This window comes from Lethenteron reissneri, chromosome 14, assembly GCF_015708825.2.
Source record: "Lethenteron reissneri isolate LAM-NWPU_2019-01 chromosome 14, ASM1570882v1, whole genome shotgun sequence".
In the NCBI taxonomy this organism is placed as follows: Eukaryota; Metazoa; Chordata; class Hyperoartia; order Petromyzontiformes; family Petromyzontidae; genus Lethenteron; species Lethenteron reissneri.
Window position 1 is genome coordinate 13930232 of NC_083792.1, and position 23081 is coordinate 13953312.

Sequence of the window (23081 nt, forward strand, 5' to 3'; positions counted from 1 at the left end):
ATAGAGAAAGAGTTAAAGGGGAGGGGGGCGGAGAATGCAAGCATGGCTGGATGATAGACTCAAGTGGCGATTAGTTCAGTGATCCATTTTTTTGTTGCACATGTTTTCCTTGGCCACTGCCTCCCCCATTGCAGGAAAAACGATCCTTTGAAAACGCTGCCTAAATTAGAGCCGCATGAAGCGCAGGAGCAATATTCCCACGTGTAGCCATTCCCGAACACACCATTCTCTCAAGCAACATTATTTACGCCAAATATCGCTCTTTGCAATCCCGTCTAATAAAACAGGGTTCTTGCATCCAGGCTAATCTGCATTCGTATATTATGAAATTGCACCATTTTCTGTTTCAAAATTGCACGTTGTTATTTATAACGCCTACGATGTACTCCAGTGAAACTTTAATTCATTCCAAGTTATGCTCAGCAGTCGCAAACAATTTTCCTGTTTCGTCTTAAAGAACTAAACACGAGACAATGCCTTTTGGTTTCTGCTAGAACTCTGTTCTCCCCCTGCTTCTTGAGTTATCTACCTCAGGGTAGTTTCTTGGTTCACGTTTCCTCCATTGTATCGGATTATTTTTACGCAACTTCCCTCCTCCTGTGTTTTAAAGGAAAACGCCACGGCGGCTGCGTCTCGTAATCTCGCAGGACTGTGTGTGCGTGTGCGCCCAGGTTTGTATAACTTTATTTACATCCTAATTTCCGGGGGTGTCGCAGTCTGGAGATTATCGTAATTGTACTTCCAGAATTAAAGATGGGAGGTGGGGGCTGTGCCCTGCCCCCTGCCCCCCTCCCGCCGACGCTGTGGGACTGCGTGTCGCTGTGAGCGTGTCGCTACAGCGTGCGAGGCTGCGGGATGTAAATCTCTGCATGTCGCTGCGCGTGCAGACGTGGACGAGTGCGCGCGGAGCCCGGCGCCCTGCCCCGGGGGCCGCTGCGAGAACACGAGGGGCGGCTACCGCTGCGTCTGTTCGCAGGGCTACGCGGCCGCTCGAGGAGGAACCGAGTGCATCGGTCAGTTGGCGGCGCTTGCTGCCGTGTTCGCGTGTCCTGTGGGAGGTGTTTCCGCACGCGCGTTGTACGCACGATGCACTTACACCGCGGCGTACGTAGCCAGCCGCGCTGATCGGAGGTGCGGGGGAAGGACAACAAAAACTCAACACAATAAATCAGTTCCAAAGGAATGAGTTTTCAAAATATATTTAAAAGTGCTTATCTCTAGTGGCTTCTTAATATCGGAAGGAAGAGCGTTCCAGACGGCTGCAGAAGCGCATCTGTTATTGTTGTTCTGGTTATTGTCTCCCGCCAGTGCATGCTCGCTGCCCACACAGCAGGGGGTCGTCTGCGCGTCCCCTCGTGCGACACGAGCACGTGACCGCCACACTGCACAGTACTCGCAGCCTTGTCGAGACCACCAACTCAACAGGGTCGAGAGCGTGATCGTCTCCTAGCCTGTGGCGTGTGCAGAGAGCCGCGAGATCGCACGGCGTCTCTCCGGCGATGTTGAAGCCACCGAAATGCTGTTCCTTTTGTCGTTAAATATTCACGGAAATGAGGAGTCGATTCGGAAATCCATCTAATTATCTGAAATGTATTTTTCTGCAGATAAGCAGAGTAAAATTAAGCATATTAGGTAAAAATATGGGTGTGGGTGGAATGATTTTTTGTGGATAATGTGAGTTATGGGTAATGGAGTTGTGGATACGTGATGTTCTGCTGTCTTGTTTATTACTACTCTGGCTGAGTATAACATGCCTCAGTAGTAATCTGATTTTACTGCTTACTAATACAATAACCATGCCCAAACATACAAAACTAAAGTCGCTGCATTCATCAATAACACCGCATAACAACATCAGAATGTATTATAAATAGGCTGACATTTATAGAAATGACCCGTATTCAGAGCAAAGAGGGCGATGCTGCTGAGAGATTGGCTTTGTAGTCGGGAGATTGGATTTTACAATGTGGGGCACGAGAAATCTGGAACATTTTAGGCGGATTTACAAATGATTAGGTTTTTTTTAAACTAGGCATATTAACATTTAGAGACATCGTGTATTAATGGACGATCTTTAAAAGTAAAAATAAACAAAGTCACTTATATTGAAAGCAACATTATAACATTTCTCTGTAACAGCAACAAAAGCTTAAGTATGCTTTGTTGTATACATACATAAAATCGTTATATAAAAGTAATATAAAATATTAATGCAGCGCTGGATCATGGTGATTGTTGCACTGAGGCAGACTCCTTTATTATGCTGAGTATGATTGCCATGATACTGTGATACTTTAATATTTCGCACGATAAAAGGTCCACAATAATGGTCGTTTCTGTTTCGTCATATAAATGTTTGTCATATTTTACGTCCTGACAAAATCTACGTAAAATGATTAGAGCACAGTAACTAAAGTTCTAACTGGATAGCTATTAGCCATTAAAGTTTGTGCTTTGTAAAGTTTGCCCAAATAATTGACGGCTTGGTGGTGATGTGACTTCATCAGTTTTGTAGTTTGTGTAATTGTTCAAAGGTTTATTGTGTAACTGTCAACATGAGCATTATAAGTGTTATATTTTGCAATGTTGCAATGATTATAAGCCTTCTGGCAGGCTTAGACCATTCAACTGCTGTTGCAGAACTTTTAAGTAAACCTTTATTTGTTCTGGAAGTATAGCAAAGCACATAAACGATGCAATGAAACTAAGACGTACAACCACAACGTTACGGGAAACTGATATTCGATAATCATAATTTCGTGAAATTAATATTGTATCATGAAAAGTAATTTCGTGGCAAGCTAGAAAACAACTATTTCCCATGTGAAGCCATACCAATTATAAATATTCGAGTATGTGTGAACAAGTCTGCCTTAGCAGTTACCTAAACCCTTACAGTGTATGCGAAAGGACTGAGGAATTTAGAAAATGTGAAAATGTTCACACATTTCATGTAGTTTAGCATTCACAAATAGATTTCACTGAGAAAGCAAATGGACTATGTGTGCTGATGTACTCCACTGAGTTACACGACGCACACGTGCAAAGGAATGGTGCTATATGCTCCCCAACGATGCACAAACATGCTCACTTTATTGAAAACACAAGTCCTGCAAGACGCACAGTTGTTGTTTTTTGCCAGTGGACGTAGATGTTTAGGCCGTGACATAATCGGGCAGGAGCACTTTTTGTCGCCCGTTAAAGCGGTTTGTGGTTGGAGCCCAGTGGCAGCCCTGGTTAGTGCAGCCAACGGGGTTTGCATTGATGAATACATCAGTGAAACACTCGGCTTGTTTCGCAGTCAGGTGTTTAACGATCCCGTGACATTGTCTGCAAAATATCAGGCCACGTATTTCAGCGTCACAGTCCAAATTTTCATTTTTTTTTTAATCACTCGTTGATCACTTAATTGGCTAAAACCACAGTACACACGCTGCCCCGTACTGGGAGGCTATGCTCACTTGTGAAACATAGCGCCTTCACGATAGCCTTGTGCTCCTACAAGAATGGTGTGAATATCTAATGTACACAACTGTCATTCTTATTAGCTGCTGCAAGTGTGCTGCTGCTGCTGTGAGTGAGGAGGGATGGACAAAGTAAAGAAATCACATGGGAGCCCCATGAAGCCTGAATGTGATCCAATCACGTGGCTCAGAGTGGCTGCCCACTCTCCCTATGGCCACGATGCTTCAACGTTATTTGGAAGAGATCATCGGTATTTTTTTGATTAAATGTAATTCTTTAAATATGTGGAATGTCAATTTGATTTTTTATATTCTATCCGGCACAGTTTTGCACGAGTCTCCCCCAACTACCCCCAAAGTAAATACATTCGATGCGCTTTGCGTTAATTTATCTGCATGTTACATCTCAAACCACATTTCTTGGGGGGTGGGGAACGGTGGGGGGCAGGGTGCAATGGCTAAAACTCCAGACACAGACACACACACGCGTGTAAAGTGATACTACTGCGTCCTCTGTCCATTCCTGGCACCATCCCTCTCCCCCTCCAGACGTGGACGAGTGCGAGAGGGCGGACGCGTGTGATGGCAACGGGCGTTGCGTCAACACGGCAGGGGGCTACGCGTGCCACTGCCACCGAGGGTACTCGCTGTCCACCGACAAGGGCAGGAAGACGTGTCACGGTTCGCCCCCCGCCCCCACCGCACGCCGCCCGCGTGCACCACGCGTGGCCACCACCGCTCGCGACTGCCTCAGAAACAAACCCCAAAGCCGTCTCTTTGTTCTTTTTATCGCGTGCAATTCACATTTCACTTTATTTGTACTCTCCTCCAAAACAACGGGTACCGTATTTGCACTTCTCCCAACACGTGTTATTTGTGATACTGCATCTTGCCGTAGTTGATAAAATACTTTTCGCGATTTGCGAAGTCCACAAAAGTCACTTTGAGGAAGAGACTCGCCACTCCGAACTGGATGTGGAATGTATACCACTGGCCTTCAGCGCTTCAAACAGAGATGGCCACCGTTCCATAACCTTTGAGCAGAAGAAACTTTTTTGTTTATTTCTATATACTAATTTAATGGCTAGGTGAGACTCAAATAAACGTTGTGTTTCGTTTGCAAGGAAGAATTGATCAATATAAGTACAAGACCAACACTCGTGACTACGATATCACCACCCTTTGTCAATCCACCACTGGCTGAATGCATCCCCATGCCATTTCGGTGACGTGGATTGTTGGCCCATACTTCACCACTCTAGTAAATGTGGGTTCATATTCTTGGTTCTTTCGGTAAAGTCACGTAGATACAAAAACATTTGAAAATTAGAAAGCAAAAAATCGCCACTCTTTTATTTCACGTTAACATGCTAATCTCTCACATTAACACAGCCACTTCCGTGCCCTCGTCGAGGAGGCTGCTCTCCTATCTTACAGTTACATGATAATTTCTCACATTAACATCACTAGCCCCGGCCACTTCTTTATGACCCTTGGGCTACACCCATTTCAAACCTTTTAAAACAGTCTGCCTCAGCAGCAGGCCATGCTTTCCCACTTGATGACGGACGCTTGTGTTGGGGCCGAAACGTCGTGATTTATTTCATTTTATACCTATGTGACTTTACCGAAAGAACCAAGAATATGAATTCCTGCAGTCACGAAAGTTTTAGTCAAAATTCAGTGTGGGTTGTTGGGAGGCCGTTCAGACATCACCCACCAGTGATGTCAGCTGTCGCCGGGCATCAGACTGGCAGCCAGGTTCACAGTGCGGTGCGCAAGCCACTGTGTGCCATCTTGTTTGTCTGTCTCATTTGTGACTTGGTGCGCGTGACTTCTTGGTTGCGCAGTCCACGTCATGACATTGCACACTTAATTCACATTTGCATGCAACAACGAACCAATTCTACATCCACACGTCCCCAAAACATCCACAATTCATCTCAAGTCACGGTTGGACGATTGTCAATCCGTGTTGGACCGTGCACCACCATGGCATGCATCTAGATTCCTTTCGTAATTGTGATTCATATTTGCGTAACTCGTAAAATAAAAAAATCGTCGTGGCTTTCCTAAAAATTTAATTATTTTTTTTCAACGGGCTCGCGATGCATTTTTCGTTCTGACAAGAGCGATGGCTATAGATGCGCTCCATTCATGTGTGTAGCGTTAGTCAGCGGAGCTGACAAACAAATCCACCTCACTGGCGCCACAAACTTGGGTCTCTGGCGCCGCGGAGCAAGAGCTTAGTGGAAAGCAGTGGGGGGGGGGGGGGGGGGTAATTTCAATGTAGTGGCACGCTCACCCTTTGGCATTGCCGAGGTGTGCTTCGAGAAAGGCGAGGCCGTGCGGCCGTGCATGTGTTTGGAACGATGACCAAACGTTTCAGATGAATTGAATTGCGATTTTTTTTCACCGTTTTTTGACGTGCCTGATGATTCTCGGGGGCACTGGCCCATCTCAAGGCAAAAAACATGATGCTTTAGCTCCCACATATGCTTGTTATTTCCTACATTTTTGATGTATGTGAAAAAATTTCAGCGTCTTTGTGCACCGTTGCACAAAAAATGTTTGGTGCAATGTTGCGTTTTTGAGAAATTTTACTTATGCCAGAGGAATGTGAAATTTCTTACCAATGGCCCAACAGATGTACAATCTAAATTCGAAACAAGGAAGGGAATTTCTGAATCCATTTTAAACGTGCATTTGTCTTCAGAATAATGTTTTATATGAATGTGTACAACTTGCTGTGACATATGAATCATAAACGTGGACATTTATGAAAAAAATAGAAGAACAACTAAAAGGTGTTTTATAAAGCAAGGTGCTTCCTGGGAGTTACTCACGGATTGCTTTGCGTTTAGCGATGGGGGTTCTTTAAAAAAAGTTTTGGATAGCCCTGTGCATGAATGTATCCGGTTTACTCATGGCTAAGTTCCAAATATACACAACTTTATTGTAAAATGTTATTTCTATTGGGTTATTATTACAATAGCTATCGTGATCCCTACCCTGCCAGACAGATAGACAGAGCTAATGCATTCATGTTTTAAACCTTAGTTGGAAACGTTTAAAGATAAATACAAACGATCAAAACAACATAAACATGGAACACAAGGTGTCCACTAACGAGGTGGAGAGTACTCATGACTTAAAGGAGTTATTTCTTTTTATCTTAAGCATGTTTTAACCTAGGTGGTTATCAGATCGGAAAACTCTAATATCCATTCCTTGTTGTTTTAAATTCCAATGTCAAATATCTACTCAGGTGGCCTGAGTGTTTCACCTGTACAGTGTAGTGCTTATCACTTCCCAAGAGAGGATTTCCTAGTTGAGAAGCTGCCTGAAAATTGGATACGATTGTGGTCCCAAAATATTAAATGCAATGCTATATGGTCTTCATTTAATAATAGTAACTGACATTGGGCTTTGTATGCTTTCCATTGACTTAAGATAAATAAAATGTTTAATGATAATATGGTGTTAGTCATGGGTTATGCTTCCTTGAAGCTAGTGTGGAAGAGTAGCCGGAAACCCTCAAATTTTATGGGAAAATCTTAGGTTTTCCGAGTATAAAATCTGATGTCATATTTGATTTCGGCACCCGTAAACACCTCCACACATACAACCTTTCCTGCGCCTATAAAGCCATACGCACTTTATTTGTGCTTAATTTCAGACCTTCACTCATCATAAGACGTTACAACAGTTACTCATTCACTCCCTAGTGGCCACTTTGGGAAATACAGACATCAAATGTTTGATAGTATAACTGATAACCTCGAAAACTGAAATGATATGTATTTGTGCACATGTTTATGGGCATTTGTTTCTTGCACTCTTTATTTTCTGTTCTCCTCTTCCCGTTCTGTAGATGTAAATGAATGTGAGAACACCATCCTGTGCCCCGGGGGACGCTGCGTCAATCTGCCAGGTTCACACAGGTGTGAATTCTGCGATCCTGGCTATCAGATGAGTCGCAGGAAAGAGTGTGAAGGTTGGTTTTCAGTTGTACATATACTTATGTTGAACTTCTTTCGCACCATACGCAGCCAACTGTGCTAATCGGGGTTGTGGGGGAAGAACAACAAACTAAATGTATGTTTGACATGTTCTTGGAAAACACACGAGGTTATTATTTAGACACGTCTCACACATCTATACTAATACACGATACATGTATGAGGATGACACAAGCAACATTTTCAGAGCCAGATGTTGCAATCAAACGAATCTGTCCAGTGGGTGAAAACCCATCATCACATCCAGCTCAGAACTGCACATGTCCAAGAGCGAGTGCCAGCAAGCTAGGGAATATGTCCAGTGGGCAAAACTTGGACGGTGCAGCTGGTAAGACTTTGCACATTCCTGGAAGGAGAGCCAGCAAGCATGTGAGTCTGTCTAGGGCAACATTTATCTACTCTGCTCATCGTGATGCCCACACCCCCCCCCCCCCCGTACAGCTTTCCTTAATTACCAATCATCAGAGTACCTTGGTAACCTGATTTGCCAATGCAAATAAAACAAATTATGTGGTGACACTGCGTTGGCAGTGGTTCGCAAAGCACAAGTAACTAACACAAAAACCCGTAGGACTTATGTCAATAACACTGCGACCTTAAAAGGAAAACGTATGTAGAATGGGCGACGTTTTGGGTAATTTCACGGCTTCACAGCACATGGAGAGGACAAACAGGTGGAGTGGATAAGAGAAGGAGACTGCGTACTCTTTTGTTCTTTCGGTAAAGTCACGTAGGTAGAAAACATAATAGATCACGACGTTTCGATCACAACACAAGTAATTGTCTGCAGGTGAAAAAGAGGGGGAAATCTGCGGAGGCAGGCTGTTTATAAAGGTTTAGAGATGGGAGCGGCAGCTAATGTTAAATGTAAGCTCGGCTAGGGCCAAGCTCGGCTAGGCTTGGAAATATGAGAGTCGACTAATATTGGCAGGTAGCAAGTGAACATCAAAGCAGTTAAAACTGTACCTGGTTGATCACGTCCTTCCAATGATTGCTTAATTTGGATGGTAAATACCAGCCAGACCTAAAATGAGACAGCTTTTGCATTTGTAGGAATTATCAGCAAAAGTCGCCATTAGCCATTATCTCCCACCCAAAATGACCATAAATAAATCTACCATTGAGTTGTAAATTGTGCCCATTATATGTGTATATGTGTACAAGGTATATTATGGAAAAGGATCATTGTAGTTGGTTAATCGTAATGTGGCCTGACCCAGGGAAGATGCCCGTAAAAAATATATGGATTTAGCTCTGTCCAGAGGAGCATAAGAGACACTGTTGGGAATTGGGAGTTATTGCAGGAAATTGGTTTGTCATTTAGAAAGCCAAAAGCAAAATCTAATTGAATAAATCACGGATCGGAAATGAATTGACTAGAGAATGTGATATCGTGCAATATCCGTGCACAACTACTTGACGAATATATTTGAATAGTGTGCAGTGGCATGTGCAACATGCAAACGGCATGCCGAAGACTTTTGTGACAATTTGCCAATGCCAAAGCAATTTGAAAATAGGGGGAAAACAAAAACACAGAAAAGAACATAATAACACAAGTATCTGTGTATATAAAAGAACAGATGAGCTCATCTCAGGGAACGGAGCAGGAAATGAGCTCAGAGGGAAAAGAACAAAAGTATATGTGTATATATAACAACAAATGCCCTCAACTACATCGCCCCCCTTTCCCCCCCCCCCCCCATCTCAACCTTATTGCTGCAGATATTGACGAATGTCAGGATCCCCAAGCTTGCGTTAATAAGAGGTGCGTGAACATTCCTGGGGCGTTCGAATGCGTCCCGTGCCCGAGTGGCTTCAAGGCGGCTGGAACAAAATGCGAAGGTACGCCAACTTTTGTGCAAACAGAAAGATTTATTATTTTATTTGTTTACACACTTATATATTTGTTTTCAGTGGGGGTTATTTTATTATAGTTGCTTACTTTAGTTGGCCTTTAACATTTGTTTTAAACAAACACACACAATTGGCAAAAATACATTTACGCACAAAGATAAATAGTGGCGGATTTTGTTTTGTATAAATGTATCATTGTTCCAACTTCACTGTGTTTGTGATTCGTTTGGTTAACCGAGTTAGCGAGATGCATGCTTGGCAGGGGAGCGTCGCGTTGCGATGGCTGGGGCACAGTGCTCACACTGAAGTCCAGCTTTTGTGTCCAGAAAAATTCTCCTCTAGGTAAACTTACTTTGGTGGAATTGGGAGTTCTGTTACGGCCGCAGCATCTACATCGGATATTCGATCACGTGGACACGCACCGTTGATGCGCGAGCTTGTGTATGAAAGGCGTATTGCCCAGATTAACAAAAACATCTTCCTGCTCATTCGCCGCGGCAGATGTGAACGAGTGTCTGAACAGCATGGCGGTCTGCAGGGACGGTCGCTGCATCGACCTGCAAGGGTCTTACAGGTGTTCCTGCAACCCGGGCTTCACTCCGTCCGGAAATGGAAAGCGCTGCGATGGTACGCAATTCATCCGTGCGGACACCGCACGCACGACAGACATCTGTGAAAAAGAGCTTCGGATGAGCTCATCGGACTCCTCCAGGATAAATACAAAGAAATCTGATCCTGACACGCACACACATACATACGTACGTACACACAACTCGTGCGTAATTTTTCCTTACATCAATGCTCCAGAAATATCTCCAGGTCTCGAATTTAAAATAAAAAAAACACCACAAAAGGAGCAATATAAATCTTAAGTGAAAGGGATTTTTTAATGTCACATGGTGACCCTTATAAAAATGAGTAATTTGTGTATATATATAGACTATCCCCCACCATTGTAATTAACAACCGTACTTGGATACACACAAAAGTACGAGGAAAGAGAGGAGTATTGGAAGACAGGAATTCCGGTGACGAAAGATCACCCTGGCAGAGGATTGTTTTGGCCCTATTGCCGCTAATGAGCTGATGGAAGGGACAGATTACGACGATGTCTTCTCGTGCGTGCAACACGGGATTCACGTGCACATCTACGTGTCGACGCAGACGTGGACGAGTGTGCCGAGCGCCCGTGCCAGAACGGCGAGTGCGTGAACACGCCCGGCTCGTTCAAGTGCTCCTGCCCACCCGGCTTCCAGCTCAGCGACGGCACCAACTGTCGAGGTGAAACAGCCTCCGGCACGCTCACGCGTTTCATGTTGCAAGGGGGGGGGGGGGGGGGTAAGAGGACAAATGGTGTGTCCCTGAAATTGATTGCTCACACAATCACTGCCGGCAGAAGGGCCTCCATTCGAGAGACGCACAGGTGGGCCTCTCGAGAGGCTATTTTGGCCTACTCTTCCACGCTGGGCTACACATCTTGGAATAGGTGGGAATACGCACACTTTAGCCCAGCACCACCCACCAGATTCGTGTTTGATTATTTTATGGGGAGATATTTTGAGCTTTTGATACATGTTATTAATATATACATTACAGTTGCATTTAAAAATGCACCAGCAGTGGCAGGAGCAATCAATTAGAGGGCTGCACTTTACCTCTTACCCAGGCAATGAGCAACATACAGGGGTGACAAGTGGTAGTGATTTTCCATCACTTGCTCGCCTTGTTTAGATATCGATGAGTGCAAGACGGGCAACGAGTGTGAAGGCGGCACCTGCATCAACACGGTGGGATCGTTCCAGTGTGGATGTCAGCCGGGCTTTGCAGCCCTCCCCGGCACAGACTTGTGTGCAGGTACCACTGCGGTGCCCCTGGCACATTATCTTCACCAGAATTGTGCTTGAGATTGAATCACATATTATCACGTGTCTCCCGGAATTTTTTCGTGTCATCATATCTGGAAGAATAAAAAAAAAATCTGCATTTAATGCTACATTTTTTTACATTTCCTATTCATCCCCATGTGGGTGGTAAGCCCCTTTACAACAGGATGTTGGCACGTTCATATCCGAAACGAAATGATTGTTACATGAGTGTGATGCTTTAGGACTTACACTGGTTGAATAAGCTATGTGTCAGCACCCCAGCTTTTTTGCATGCTTTACAGTCCAATTAGCATCGTGTGTGTGAGTCTGTTTTTTATTATAGCATGTCTTGATCATGTTTTTTGCCAAAATGAGCTGGTTCATTGCTTTATGGCTTTTGGGCACTGGCATTTTCACTTGCACTTCAAAGTGCATGTTGTTTGAATTGAAGATGTATAACCTCACTAAGAGCCATTTCCCAGGTTTCAGGGTCTGAATTAGCTTGGCCTTGAGGGTGTTGACAGCTATATTTGGGGCCCTGTTTACAATTTTAAATGGCATTGCTTTCATGTTGTTCAGAGTGGTTTGACAAAAAAAAACATTCCATGTTTCCCTTCTAGTATTTTTTTCTTCTTCTAAATATCAGAACAAAGCAAACTTCTCTCTCTTTGGCTGGGGCATCTGGTCCTAATTGTGGCTAATGTTCCCTATTTGGGGCTTAATTTTTCAGGGTGCTTACACGTAAAATGCATTCAACTGCTCTGTTTTCTTGATACTGATTCACATATAATTGCAGGATGTGGCTTTTTGAGATTAATAATTTTGTTCGACTGTCATAAACGTGCTAGGATTATATTTTAAACAAATTGCTAAATGCTTGTTCCTGTGTCCCATTAGGTTATTTGTTTTATATGGTTTGTGCAATCGGTTTGGGAGTGTCGGTGCCCGTTTAATAATTTAAATGTGCAGCCACTGCATTGTACTGCATTCTTTGTACATCGTGTTAGCGGAGTCTCACTTTGTTGTATTGTTAAAAAACTATTCTGATGATGCAGTATTTGTATGAATCGCTCGCGAAAATATCAAAGCTTAATTTTCAGGAGCATAAGTGCATGTTGTTTGAATTTAAGCTGCATTCTCTTACTGATAACCGTTTCCCAGGTTTCAATGTCTGAATTAGCCTGGCCATAAGGGTGTTGACAGCTACATTTGTAGGTAGCTACCTTTGGGCAGAGTATGAACGAAGACCTCTTACGGGTTCTAGGCCATTCACTTTGATTGTTATTACATGCGGGAATTGGAATGCCCGGAGAAAACACACACACGCACGCAGAATGGAAAATACTCGAGCTTCTGCACAAACGGGTCAGCAACCTGCTTCTTTTGTTACCTGTTGAGAGAACATACAGGTTGTGACTGCACTTCTAATCTTTCCAAAGTCAGATCGATATCGGCCGGTGATCGTTGATCCTCTTGAGAGCAGCCTTCCGGCCTCGTGCAGGCTGTTCGTCACACCGTGACTCTCTCCGGCTGCGTGACCCAGGGCGCATTCCTGCACACTGACTGCAAGTCCGCCCCCTCTCAGTGGAGGAAAGAGGAGGGGAAGGGCCTTCTTATACTTCGTTTTTTATTCCGTTTGTTAACACATCAAAGCGGCGGAGACTTGCCATTTCCCAAAACGGGTTCAAAAACACAGACATTGCTCCTCCGAAGACTGGAACACCAAATAAGAGGGAACAAAAACATTGTGGCAGACGTGACGCAATTCCAAGCAGAACAGCTGCGCGGGGTGAACATACGCGCCAGCGCCCACTGCTCGCTTGCACATTAATTTGCGTATTTAGTCTTCAGGATTTCATCTGCCACATTGTTTACATGCTCGCATGTAAAGCCGTGTTCATTGCTTTCTTTATTACTTTTTTTGCTTTTTAGCTGCTTCTATATGTACTAGTCATACACAACAAGTGCATTGATGTTTGGGGAAGCGGTGGTGCAATGATTAGGCCACTGCTCTCAACCCCACTAAACTAACCTGACTTGCCCAGTGTGTTGAAGTATCATCAACCGACCCTTATGACCCATACAGAATGGGGAAGCCTTCGTCCAGCTCTGGGCTAAACAGCGGCTATACATTACGATTATTATTTATGTCAGCGGTCAATCGCCTTAAGACATGAGTGGAAGGCACCTTAAAAATAAATGTAAATGATTAATATTAATGAATTGAATATGATGTGTTATTCTTTATATACATTTAACGCTTCATCTTCAAAATGTATCGTTCACATTTGCCGTATCTGGTATGTTGAGAAAGTTGAACAAATTAAGCCCTTTGCTCTGGGTATATGAGCATTAATTATATTCTTAAGCTGAGCGAGTGCATCAATAGCCAGTTGTGAGATGTGTTCATCCCGAAGTGGAGCAAGACTGCACCCACCTCTCTTTTATCCACAAGAACTCATAAACACTTCTATTCTTCCCTGCGCTGACCTCACATTTGTTCATTTTGTCCCTCAATGTTGTTGCAATTAGGAGATTTGAACTCACAGTACAGTATTTCTTTACAGTGTTACATGCAAATTTACAATATGCTTTAATTATTAGTGTAACAATGGGGTGTAACAATGCTTCCGTTTTTGTTGAGCCGTAACACATTTCATAACACTGATCGTATGGGCATTTAAACACAGCGCATTATTGTGTTCCGACTTACGAACAGTTCGATTACGAACAAATATCCGGAACAAATTAGGTTCGTAACCCGGGGACTGCCCATGTTAACTTTACGTATATTTATTTTGGTATTTTCTTACTTGTCCTCTATACTTTAAACTTCTCTAGCATTCTTTTGCATTGTTGTTGTAACTTTCTGACCCGCCCTCCCTTACTGGAGATCCGAGAAAAAAAACAAGCTTCTCCAGGATAAATCATGATTCTGATTCTGGTGTTGCTCAGCAGATGTGGACGAGTGTGAGAATGCGAGCGCGTGCAGCGAGCACCAGTACTGCATTAACGCGATGGGGTCGTTCCAGTGCCACTGCGACCAAGGATACCAGACCGCGAAGGAGGGACTTGGCTGTGTGGGTACGTAGGCCACACAAGACGCCAAGAAGGCACGCGTCACCCACAGCTGCCTCTGTCACAAATGCGCTTTGATGATCGGTGCTCCATGGTGCTTTTGCGCGCAGTTATTCGTTATTAAAGTTGAGTTAATGGACTACCCATACCCAGTGCGGTGTGTGTGCATGAAGTAACTGTCATATCCGACCTTTTCACATATCCACCTGTAAGTCAGTGCCCACTGAGTCTGGTATGCGATATTGTACAGTTTTAGAAATACGAATTCTAAAAATGATTCACACTGCCAACCACCTTACCCTGTTTAAGTCGAGGCTCAAGACCTTCCTTATTTATTTTGCTCAGTGCTAATGGTCTTTTCCAAATAAAACGTCTTCAGTCGTACCTTATCTCATTCTCTTTATGTTTATGCGTCTAACTTGTACAACAATAAAGCATCTGTGCAGTCCTTTGTCAAGCCACTCCACTGCTCGCTAGATTGAGGCCTTCCCATACCGTCTTGGAGTCACGGTGTATGCTTTACCCTGACTCCACCACGCTGGTCAGTGCGGGTTGGCGATGGCAGAGGCCCAGGTCTGGTTCAGATATGGCTCACCGCTGATGTTAGCCATGGCCAGACGTTTAATTTCGGTAGCTAGGTTCACAGCATAGTGAGAAAACTACTGTGCTGCAGCTCCACCAAAACGTAGTTGTATCACCATGACATTCTACTGTGTAAACCATCATCACATCTCATCCACAGAGGCAATGCACAGATGAGAGCTTAGCCTGACTAGGTTCTGTTTTATCTAAAACTCACCGCAACTTTGTCCTGTCAACTGAAATACCAATTGATGAGCAGACAATATGTCCCTCTCATGAATCTGTTTCTCGATGTACAACATTAAAGTTAACTTTTCACAACCCATCAGCTCGCAATGATGCGAATTCTTACTTTGCATTCGTAGATCAATGATGTCAACAGAACAGGAACTTAATGTGGACTCACACCTCTCCACCCAACCAAGTCACCTACCCCTGCCTTCTTCCCAGCGAACCCTATCCTACCCCGTAATTGTTTACTATATGGGGGAAAAAAGTTGGAAAGGAATTTCATTTATTTGATGAACGCAGATGATTAAACAGAAAGCACACCTGGGCAGGTTTCTCCAGTACATTTTTTTTATTATCACCGAACTACAAACGAATCCTTCAACGAGATAAACTCATCCCGACAATGACGCTTCCCCCGTCCTCTCGTGGCAGATATCAACGAGTGTGAGACGATCACCGAAGTGTGCGGCTCGGAATTGTGCGACAACGAGGAGGGCACCTTCCTGTGCATCTGCCCGTACGACTATCAGGAGTTCGACTCGCAGCTCGGCAAGTGTGTGCCGGAGCCCACTGGTGAGAAGCAACCTTCTTTCCCACGAACAGCGTCCGGCACAAGCCGCACAGCCCATGGCACGGCTTCTCAATTGCATACGGGCTCTTGTCACAGTCGTAAGATCCTGATCGATCTACTAGGCGCTCATTGGCTTAACCCAACTCAATGAGATAGCACCACAATACTCGCAGGAAGTGAGATCGATTTTTACACTCCAGCAAGGTCCCTGAGAACTTCAGATCGCCTTCTTGTCAGCACTCCAAGGTCAAGGCTAATTTCCTGGGGTGATCGGGCTCTTACCAGAGCAGCTCCCCCCAAGCTTTGGAGCGATGCTTGGCCTTTGCTAATGAGACAATCGGAGTCGTTGGAGTTATTGAAGTCTGTCTTGAAAACTCACCTCTTTAAACTGGCCTTTACCCCCCACTAGTTCTGGCCGTTGACCCCGCAGGCTCTGTTTAATTCCTGCTTTCCATACATGGTGGCGCATTGGGATCCACGGATGAAATTCGCCTCACAATGTAAATTATTGTTCTTATTACGTCCTTAATTTTCACAGGACAGCCTCACTGTGTCTCTAGACTTTTATTAAACAGAGTTTCATGTGGGAGGAAACCAGTGTAAGCGAAGTAAAACTGTCGCTTACGAGGGTGAACACTTAACAAAGTCATCTCCACCTTAGAGCCCCACGCCTACAACACCTGGGAGTTCTTGTGGTGCTAAATGTTGAGAATTGATTGCGTGGCAACTGCCAATTCTGTCACATGTGCATTGCATGTTTATCCTCAGCTGTCTACGGGATCCCCTCCACTCCTCAACCACAACCTCTGCAGGCTGGAATCCACAACTTCCCAGGATACTCAAGATACCCAGGTAGATCTTCTTTCGTATGGCTGTTGTAGATGCAGAGCCCCAACTACAAGTTCACGCTGAGGTGGTAAAGCCAGACAACCGCGTCGGTATCGCCGTAACGTCGCCTTCGCATTTGTGAATCGGGCAGTGCATCGTTATATGTCGTATGCTCTGTTCTGGATGACCACAGTCGCACATTGGAGAGTTTTTCATTTTCCACGTGTGCATCAAGTATTCGCATCTGTCATGGTTTGTGCGAATGCGGTGATTTGCTGTTAGGTGAGGAAAAGGGATATTAAAAGCAACGCTCTTTATTTATCCAGCAGAGCCTCACTGAGTCCCAAGACTCTTTCACGAGTGCCCTGCACTTGCACGTTTTGCCAATTCTAGATTTTCCAATACCATTAATTAATTCCAGTGTTTTGCAAGTGAGAGGAAACAGGAGGACTTGGCAAAAACTTGCCCGTACAAGGGAAAACACACGCAGAGCTCCACACAGATGGATGAAAGAATCGAAATATCTGTACCATTTGTTGTGGCTACCTCACAAGCCCAGCAGATTCGAGAGTTGTGTGTGATCTGCGAACCCTTGCTGCTTGCAAAGTGCTGGATCACGGGCGTGCACAGCCAACGTGCCTGGCTGCGTGAAAATTATCTCGCTGCATTCGTTCACACTTACATGGCAAATGTTAGTCACTGTGAACATTATAAGGGCATAGTTTAAATTATGTTGCTCAATGTAAAACCTTGGCCTTGTTTCACTCCCAGAATTTGTGGACTCATCAGAGCACTATCCACAGCATCCATATGGACAAGAGCCCAGACTGCGTGGTAAATACTCAAACCACATACCTTAATCTGCAGAACACCTGTAATCTGATGATACCTAAGCCCAAATGTAAATTGTGATAGACATCACGTGTCCTACACAGATGATACATATGTAATAAAAGGACTCGGATGCTTCTCTCTGACTCCGTGTCCTTTATTTGGGGTTCGCGTTCTCCTTCCCACACGGCACTCCTCCTGAGACTCTCTCCCTGGCAGCCCCACATCTGCCTTCGCTCCCGTAGCCTTCCACGCTCCTGCAGCTCCGCTGCAGGCTCTTGGTGCAGCCCTCCGGCTGCCCCCACAGCAGCTCCATCGCTGCTCCCTGTTCCTCCGTGCGTGGCGATCTCGCCACCTCCCAACGTCAGCCCTTCGTGGCCTCTATGGCTATCTCGCCATTTCCTACCTCAGCCCTTCGTGGCCTCTGTGGCTATCTCGCCACTTCCTACCTCAGCCCCTCGTGGCCTCTGTGGCTATCTCGCCATCTCCAACCTCAATCCTCCACTCTCTCTTCCACCCCGCTGGCTGGCGCCGTCATGAGCCCCTCAGCCACCAGGCTGAGGCACGGCGACCACCCAACGTGTTCACCACCCTTCACTCCCCCGACTGACCCAGATAGCTTCCTGTCTCCCCGCTATAACTTCTCCCCCACGTCACCCTGACTCCTCCCTCTCGGATCGTCATATCCGCCCCGCCCATTTACGCCCGCATTACACATAGATACCACAGACTGAAGTTACAATTTGCACAGCAGTCTAATGATAGTACTTGCTATTGAGCGAGATTTTAAAGGAGGTGATGGATCTGACCTCTCTGGCAATGTAATGAATTGTCATAATTCGAGGTTGCTATTTAGTTCAAGAATATACATTTTTTGTCTTGTTTTTACGGCCTTTTTTATTTCTTTATATTTATTTCTGCCTCATTTTCAGTTGTATTTTCTCTTTCAGCTTAAATGAATAGGATTTTCGTCTGCATATACTTTTCATGTATCAAACATTATTAATTCTCTCTTGCACAGCTCAATACATGCAAAGCATAGGAATACATGTAAATCAATGAATTTCTACATCATTTCATGCCAAATGAATACAATTATGTATTAGTTCCAAGTAAAAACACATTATGCAAAAATAATAGCAAGCATTACTTTAGGGCTTTCTATTGTCATTGAATAGAATGATTATTTTGGTTGATCTATTTAATTTATTTGAGCAAAATGGCTCGTTCCCATATTTGTTTCTCTACAACCCATCGGCCTTCAGGGGACTGCATCCTATCAGCAAAACTGGTTCAGTAGAAGCAGAACTGTGGACCATGAATAAAAATGACATTTCCACATGATAAGCCATTTCGTTCAGCTATCCTTTGTGTCCGTGTCACTTCAGAAAAAGACCTAGACAGCTCAGTGGGCCTTACCTGGTTTAAAAAAAAAGTTTGAATGTAGTTTTAAAATGCGTCGTGTGATGCTTGCTTCGCGATTATTTTGGGTTGAAGTGGAGGTGAACCATCATCATCATCATCGTCGTCGCATGCTTCCCCATTGTCCCGGCAGAGCCGGTGGGCGTGCCTGCAGCCCACGTACCGGCCGAGAGACGCGAGTGCTACTTCAACCTCAATGACGAGAACGTCTGCCGGAACGTCCTGGGGCGCAACGTGACGCGCGACGAGTGCTGCTGCACCGTCGGCGCCGGCTGGGGCACCGACTGCGAGCCCGCGCCCTGCCCGCTGGAAGGGACCGGTAAGGATTAGGGCACAGGCACGAGCCTGCACCTGCCCTGGTTTTTACCAGGATCCATAGAGTTAGACACGGTGGCAAGATGATGTTAACTATCTCGCCTGGTATACAGGAGGTCGTGTGTTCGATCCCATTCCTGGCACCTGTATATTTGGACTGTGCATGTTCTCTCCATGGTCGTGCAGATTGTTTTCGGGGTCTTACGGTTTTTCCCTCCACGTTTAGAAACATGCGTTCAGAGTATTTGGCTGATATAAATTTCCACATTGTGCTATCTTTGCGGCCAGGTCACTTCCAAAAACGAGTTGTATAGCTCAGTGGGCCTTACCTGGTAAAATAAAAAATCATTTAGCTTTTAGGCATCCGTGGTGAAGGTGTCATCGTTCCTCACCCCCTCCCGTCTCCCCCACCTCATGCCACCCCCAAGATAGATACATCACCACCACCACCCCTTCCAGAAAGTGGAACCACCGGCCGCCAATGCTTGCTTCGTTTCCATCACTTGGGCTGCCGCGTTCTGCAGGCGCCCCCTGTGGGCGGGGGGCTCGGGGCAGACGCCCCCCTCCGCCCCCACCCCCACCCGCTGCCAGGGCAATGGATCACTGGTTCTCTTCCTGAGGCAGCTGTCCCGAGACATCCGTTATTCCTCCATGGACACTGAAAGTCCACGCTGTTTGTCAGTTGTGTGACATTACACCACTCGGGACTATTCGCATGTGTTCGTAGTTCTCCCGGAACTGTGAGATATTCTTACCACGATAATGTCCTGGTCATTTTGTACCTCAGAGGTGGCAACCCTGTGTTTACCCCTTACAACAACAAAGAGAAATTGCCAAAACGTAATCAAAGGACGAGGCTTCATCGAGCAGTGGATTGATTAAAGGGCCGTAAAAAGCAAAGAAGGCAATCCCAGTGACAAGCGCGCTAATGTTGTTGATACGCACCTGGGCTACGTGCCACGGGCTATCTGACCCGAGTTTGAAGCTTTGTTCATGAGAATATTAATTTATTTAAATCTACAGCCAGGTACCTCATTATTGTGTTTAGTTGTATCACTTCTACGGCACTCAGGCCTTGCAATACACGAGTGCAGTGGCGTCCCTAGAGAGCTATCATTCAGCACCTGAACGTATTCAACTGAATTTGGACTTCCTCGGACACAGCTTAGGTACGTATATACAAAGTAAGAACTAATTTACGTGTGGTGTTGTGTTTTTCTTTAAGCCACAATCATGTTCCCTTAAAATCCTGCCTCGTAACGAATTGATCCCATTGAAAACCGCTGTCATATATCGGATGGAGCTTCCAGGAAATGTCTGAGTGCGGTCCCGGTTCTGTTTAACAGCATCTGGTGTAAAGCTGTAGCCCCGACTGATTATTCCGTCTTCAGATACACTGGTCGCTTCCTCTCCAGTCTGTTGCCCCTTTCTTTCTCTTCTATTGCGAGTATAATTGTCACTTCTCTAAAGAACTCTGAGAAGACTGTCTAGGTCGACTGTAAACTTCTGCACTGTGTGCGTTTGTCTCAATATGGGACAAGCATCAATCTTTCCTCTTTCCTGTCACAGATGAACTCTGAAACTCACGAAAGCGTCTCCCTGTACTGGTTAACTCTGATGACTGAAGTATCACGTCAACTGCCACCTACACTCCTGGCGCTGCTTATCGTGAAGAACGGCTGATTTGTGTTTATAGGTCTAGGGCCTCTGCATATCAAATGTAACAATGCAAAAGGAATTAGCCACTGTTGAGAAGCATTAACCCATTTGAAACATATTGGTCTATTTAAAACAAAGCTGCCTATCTTGTTGCTTTTGACATACCTATCCACACGGCTGGATTAAGACTGTTTTCAAGATGGGTAGCAGCAGGGAGCGACCATGTAGGATTTTGAAGCATTTCTTTCTGTAAGATCCCTTCTTCCGCAATTTGTTATGCTGACATAGCATCGCCTCCAGATCCCTACACAATTCTGTTTTCGCTTTCTCAGAAAATTCTAAGGAAGAATAAAAAAAAACCATTCGCACTTTTTACAAAAGGATTATGGGTTTTTTTGCTATAAAAGTTTACGCGCCCCCTTTCTCAGTTTACAGGGAGCACAGATTAAGAGCACATGGGTGGCTCACAGCAATGAGCAGGACCTCAGAATTACAGCCACGATCAAGTTTGGCGCTCAGACATTCTGTGGCTCGGTAAAGAAAGCACAGTAATGTTTGATATAAATGACCCAGAGAGATACTTGCTCTGGAATGCAATTACACCACCTCGGTTGAAATATTTGCATTATAATGTACAGAGGCATTGCAAATCCACTGCTGGATGAAGACCATCTAACGTTGCGTGTTTGACTGTGGGAGTTGTTTCACCATCACCCAGCACCTAGCCACGCTGGCTCAGTGCGGGTTGGTGAAGGGGTGGCCCCAACTGTGGTTGGATGTCGCAACTCGGGTAGCTGATTTCATGGCGCAGTGTGTTAGCCACTGTGCTACCACGCCCCCCCCCCCCCCATCGGGATTGAGTATATTGAATGTGACTGTTTGAAGCATTTGACTTCTAATATTGAATGCATTGCTTTAGTCACTGGACTATCTCACCGGTAGAGTGGCTTTTGAGCTTATTTGGAATAAAGCGCATGCTGTACTGAGGAACATACAAACCTGTGCTTGTAAAATAAATAGAGGTTAAATGTTTGAAAAATGTATGGCCTCTTCAATAAACACCAGCTCGAATGTACAGGATAAATTAAGTCTGTTTGGTGGAAGAATATACACCCAGAAATTACAGCACGGGGAGCCGTGTCAGAGCACTGCGCAGCGGAATCTCGCGTTCACATCACTGCCGTTGACAGCCGGCCAGCCAAGCGATCTGTGAGTTTTGTACTTTCCAGAGAGTTTATTTCCAAGCTGATCTGACTTGCCGCAGTGGTACATGTAAACCCTCGACGTTGAAAAGAAAATTGCCCTCATCTCTTCCTAACAAGTAGCTTGCCCGGACGCTGCCGGGATTTTCTGGCATTACGTTGTCTGTGGTTTTGAACTGGAAAGAAATAGTTTTTATTATTATATATTTCTTATTTTACTCTCGCTGCAGCCAACTGCCAGCTGTTACAACTACCAGCTGCCCTTGCTTTAGATACGTAACATCAAGGCGCCCATTGTTAATGGGCAGTTACCCTCGTAATGACAGTGTGTGTTCCACATCGTTGCAAGCCCATATGGCTTTGCGTTGTTTGTTGTTGAATCTTGCAGGGGAGTTTAACGAACTTTGCCCAGAAGGAAGAGGACTCGTCCCAAGCCCCAACGGGAGAGGATATCGAGGTTGGTATTGAGTTTGATTTTGAAATGTTGTGCAATGTGGACTGGCATCATCATACTCACTATCACCACCACCACCACCATTTATCACCTTAAACCTCATCAGCACCCAACATTTAGAGGTGGTTATTGCACCTTTGTCATTTCAGTCAGCAATTCGCTCGCGTCGCCTGTACCTCATCGCGAGGCCTATGATTCGGTAACTTTTCATAATTAGGCATCACAATTCAAGAACGGATTTTTTAAATGTAACCCATTACGTGCAACAAATTAATCCCAGAGTGATCCATTCTTTCGCGCACAATTCCATGCATTTATTGTGGTCGTAACATATCAATCGATGGATCGTTGCTTGCCTACTTGTTAACATCTTTATGATCACATTGCCGCTCTATTAACTGAAGGGAAACGTACAGGAGTCTCAATATTCTTGCTAGGGGGCTCCCACGTGGGCAGTTTGGCAAAAATCCGTATTGAATGCCTCTGGCCTGCTGTCATCATGGGCATCATTGTCATTGAGCATATCTTCATTGACAGACACCTACCACCAGGCATCAATTGAAGCCCATCAATCTAAGATCTGTCATCATTGTCATACACCTGACTCCACTGTCAAACGGTGGAATGCTGTGTTTACATTTTGGCTTGGAAATATGCCTTTGTACTTCTAACTTCTAAGGGGAGGAATGTGCTCAAATTG

The 23081-nt window shown here is 44.9% G+C and overlaps 1 protein-coding gene across 3 annotated transcripts in view; it reads left to right on the top strand.

Annotated features, from left to right (window-relative positions):
• Positions 1–23081, top strand: part of LOC133342441 (latent-transforming growth factor beta-binding protein 1-like) — a 131459-nt gene that overhangs the window by 88179 nt on the left and 20199 nt on the right. For 2 of the 3 annotated variants that reach the window (XM_061551630.1, XM_061551633.1), the window contains 13 exons: positions 888–1013; positions 4014–4145; positions 7339–7461; positions 9212–9331; positions 9845–9970; positions 10508–10624; positions 11075–11197; positions 14167–14292; positions 15532–15672; positions 16439–16522; positions 17270–17332; positions 18885–19070; positions 22316–22384. In XM_061551630.1, the coding sequence (XP_061407614.1) occupies positions 888–1013; positions 4014–4145; positions 7339–7461; positions 9212–9331; positions 9845–9970; positions 10508–10624; positions 11075–11197; positions 14167–14292; positions 15532–15672; positions 16439–16522; positions 17270–17332; positions 18885–19070; positions 22316–22384 (1536 nt within the window). The remainder of the gene's footprint in view (positions 1–887; positions 1014–4013; positions 4146–7338; positions 7462–9211; positions 9332–9844; positions 9971–10507; positions 10625–11074; positions 11198–14166; positions 14293–15531; positions 15673–16438; positions 16523–17269; positions 17333–18884; positions 19071–22315; positions 22385–23081) is intronic. The other variant, XM_061551632.1, reaches the window with a different exon arrangement.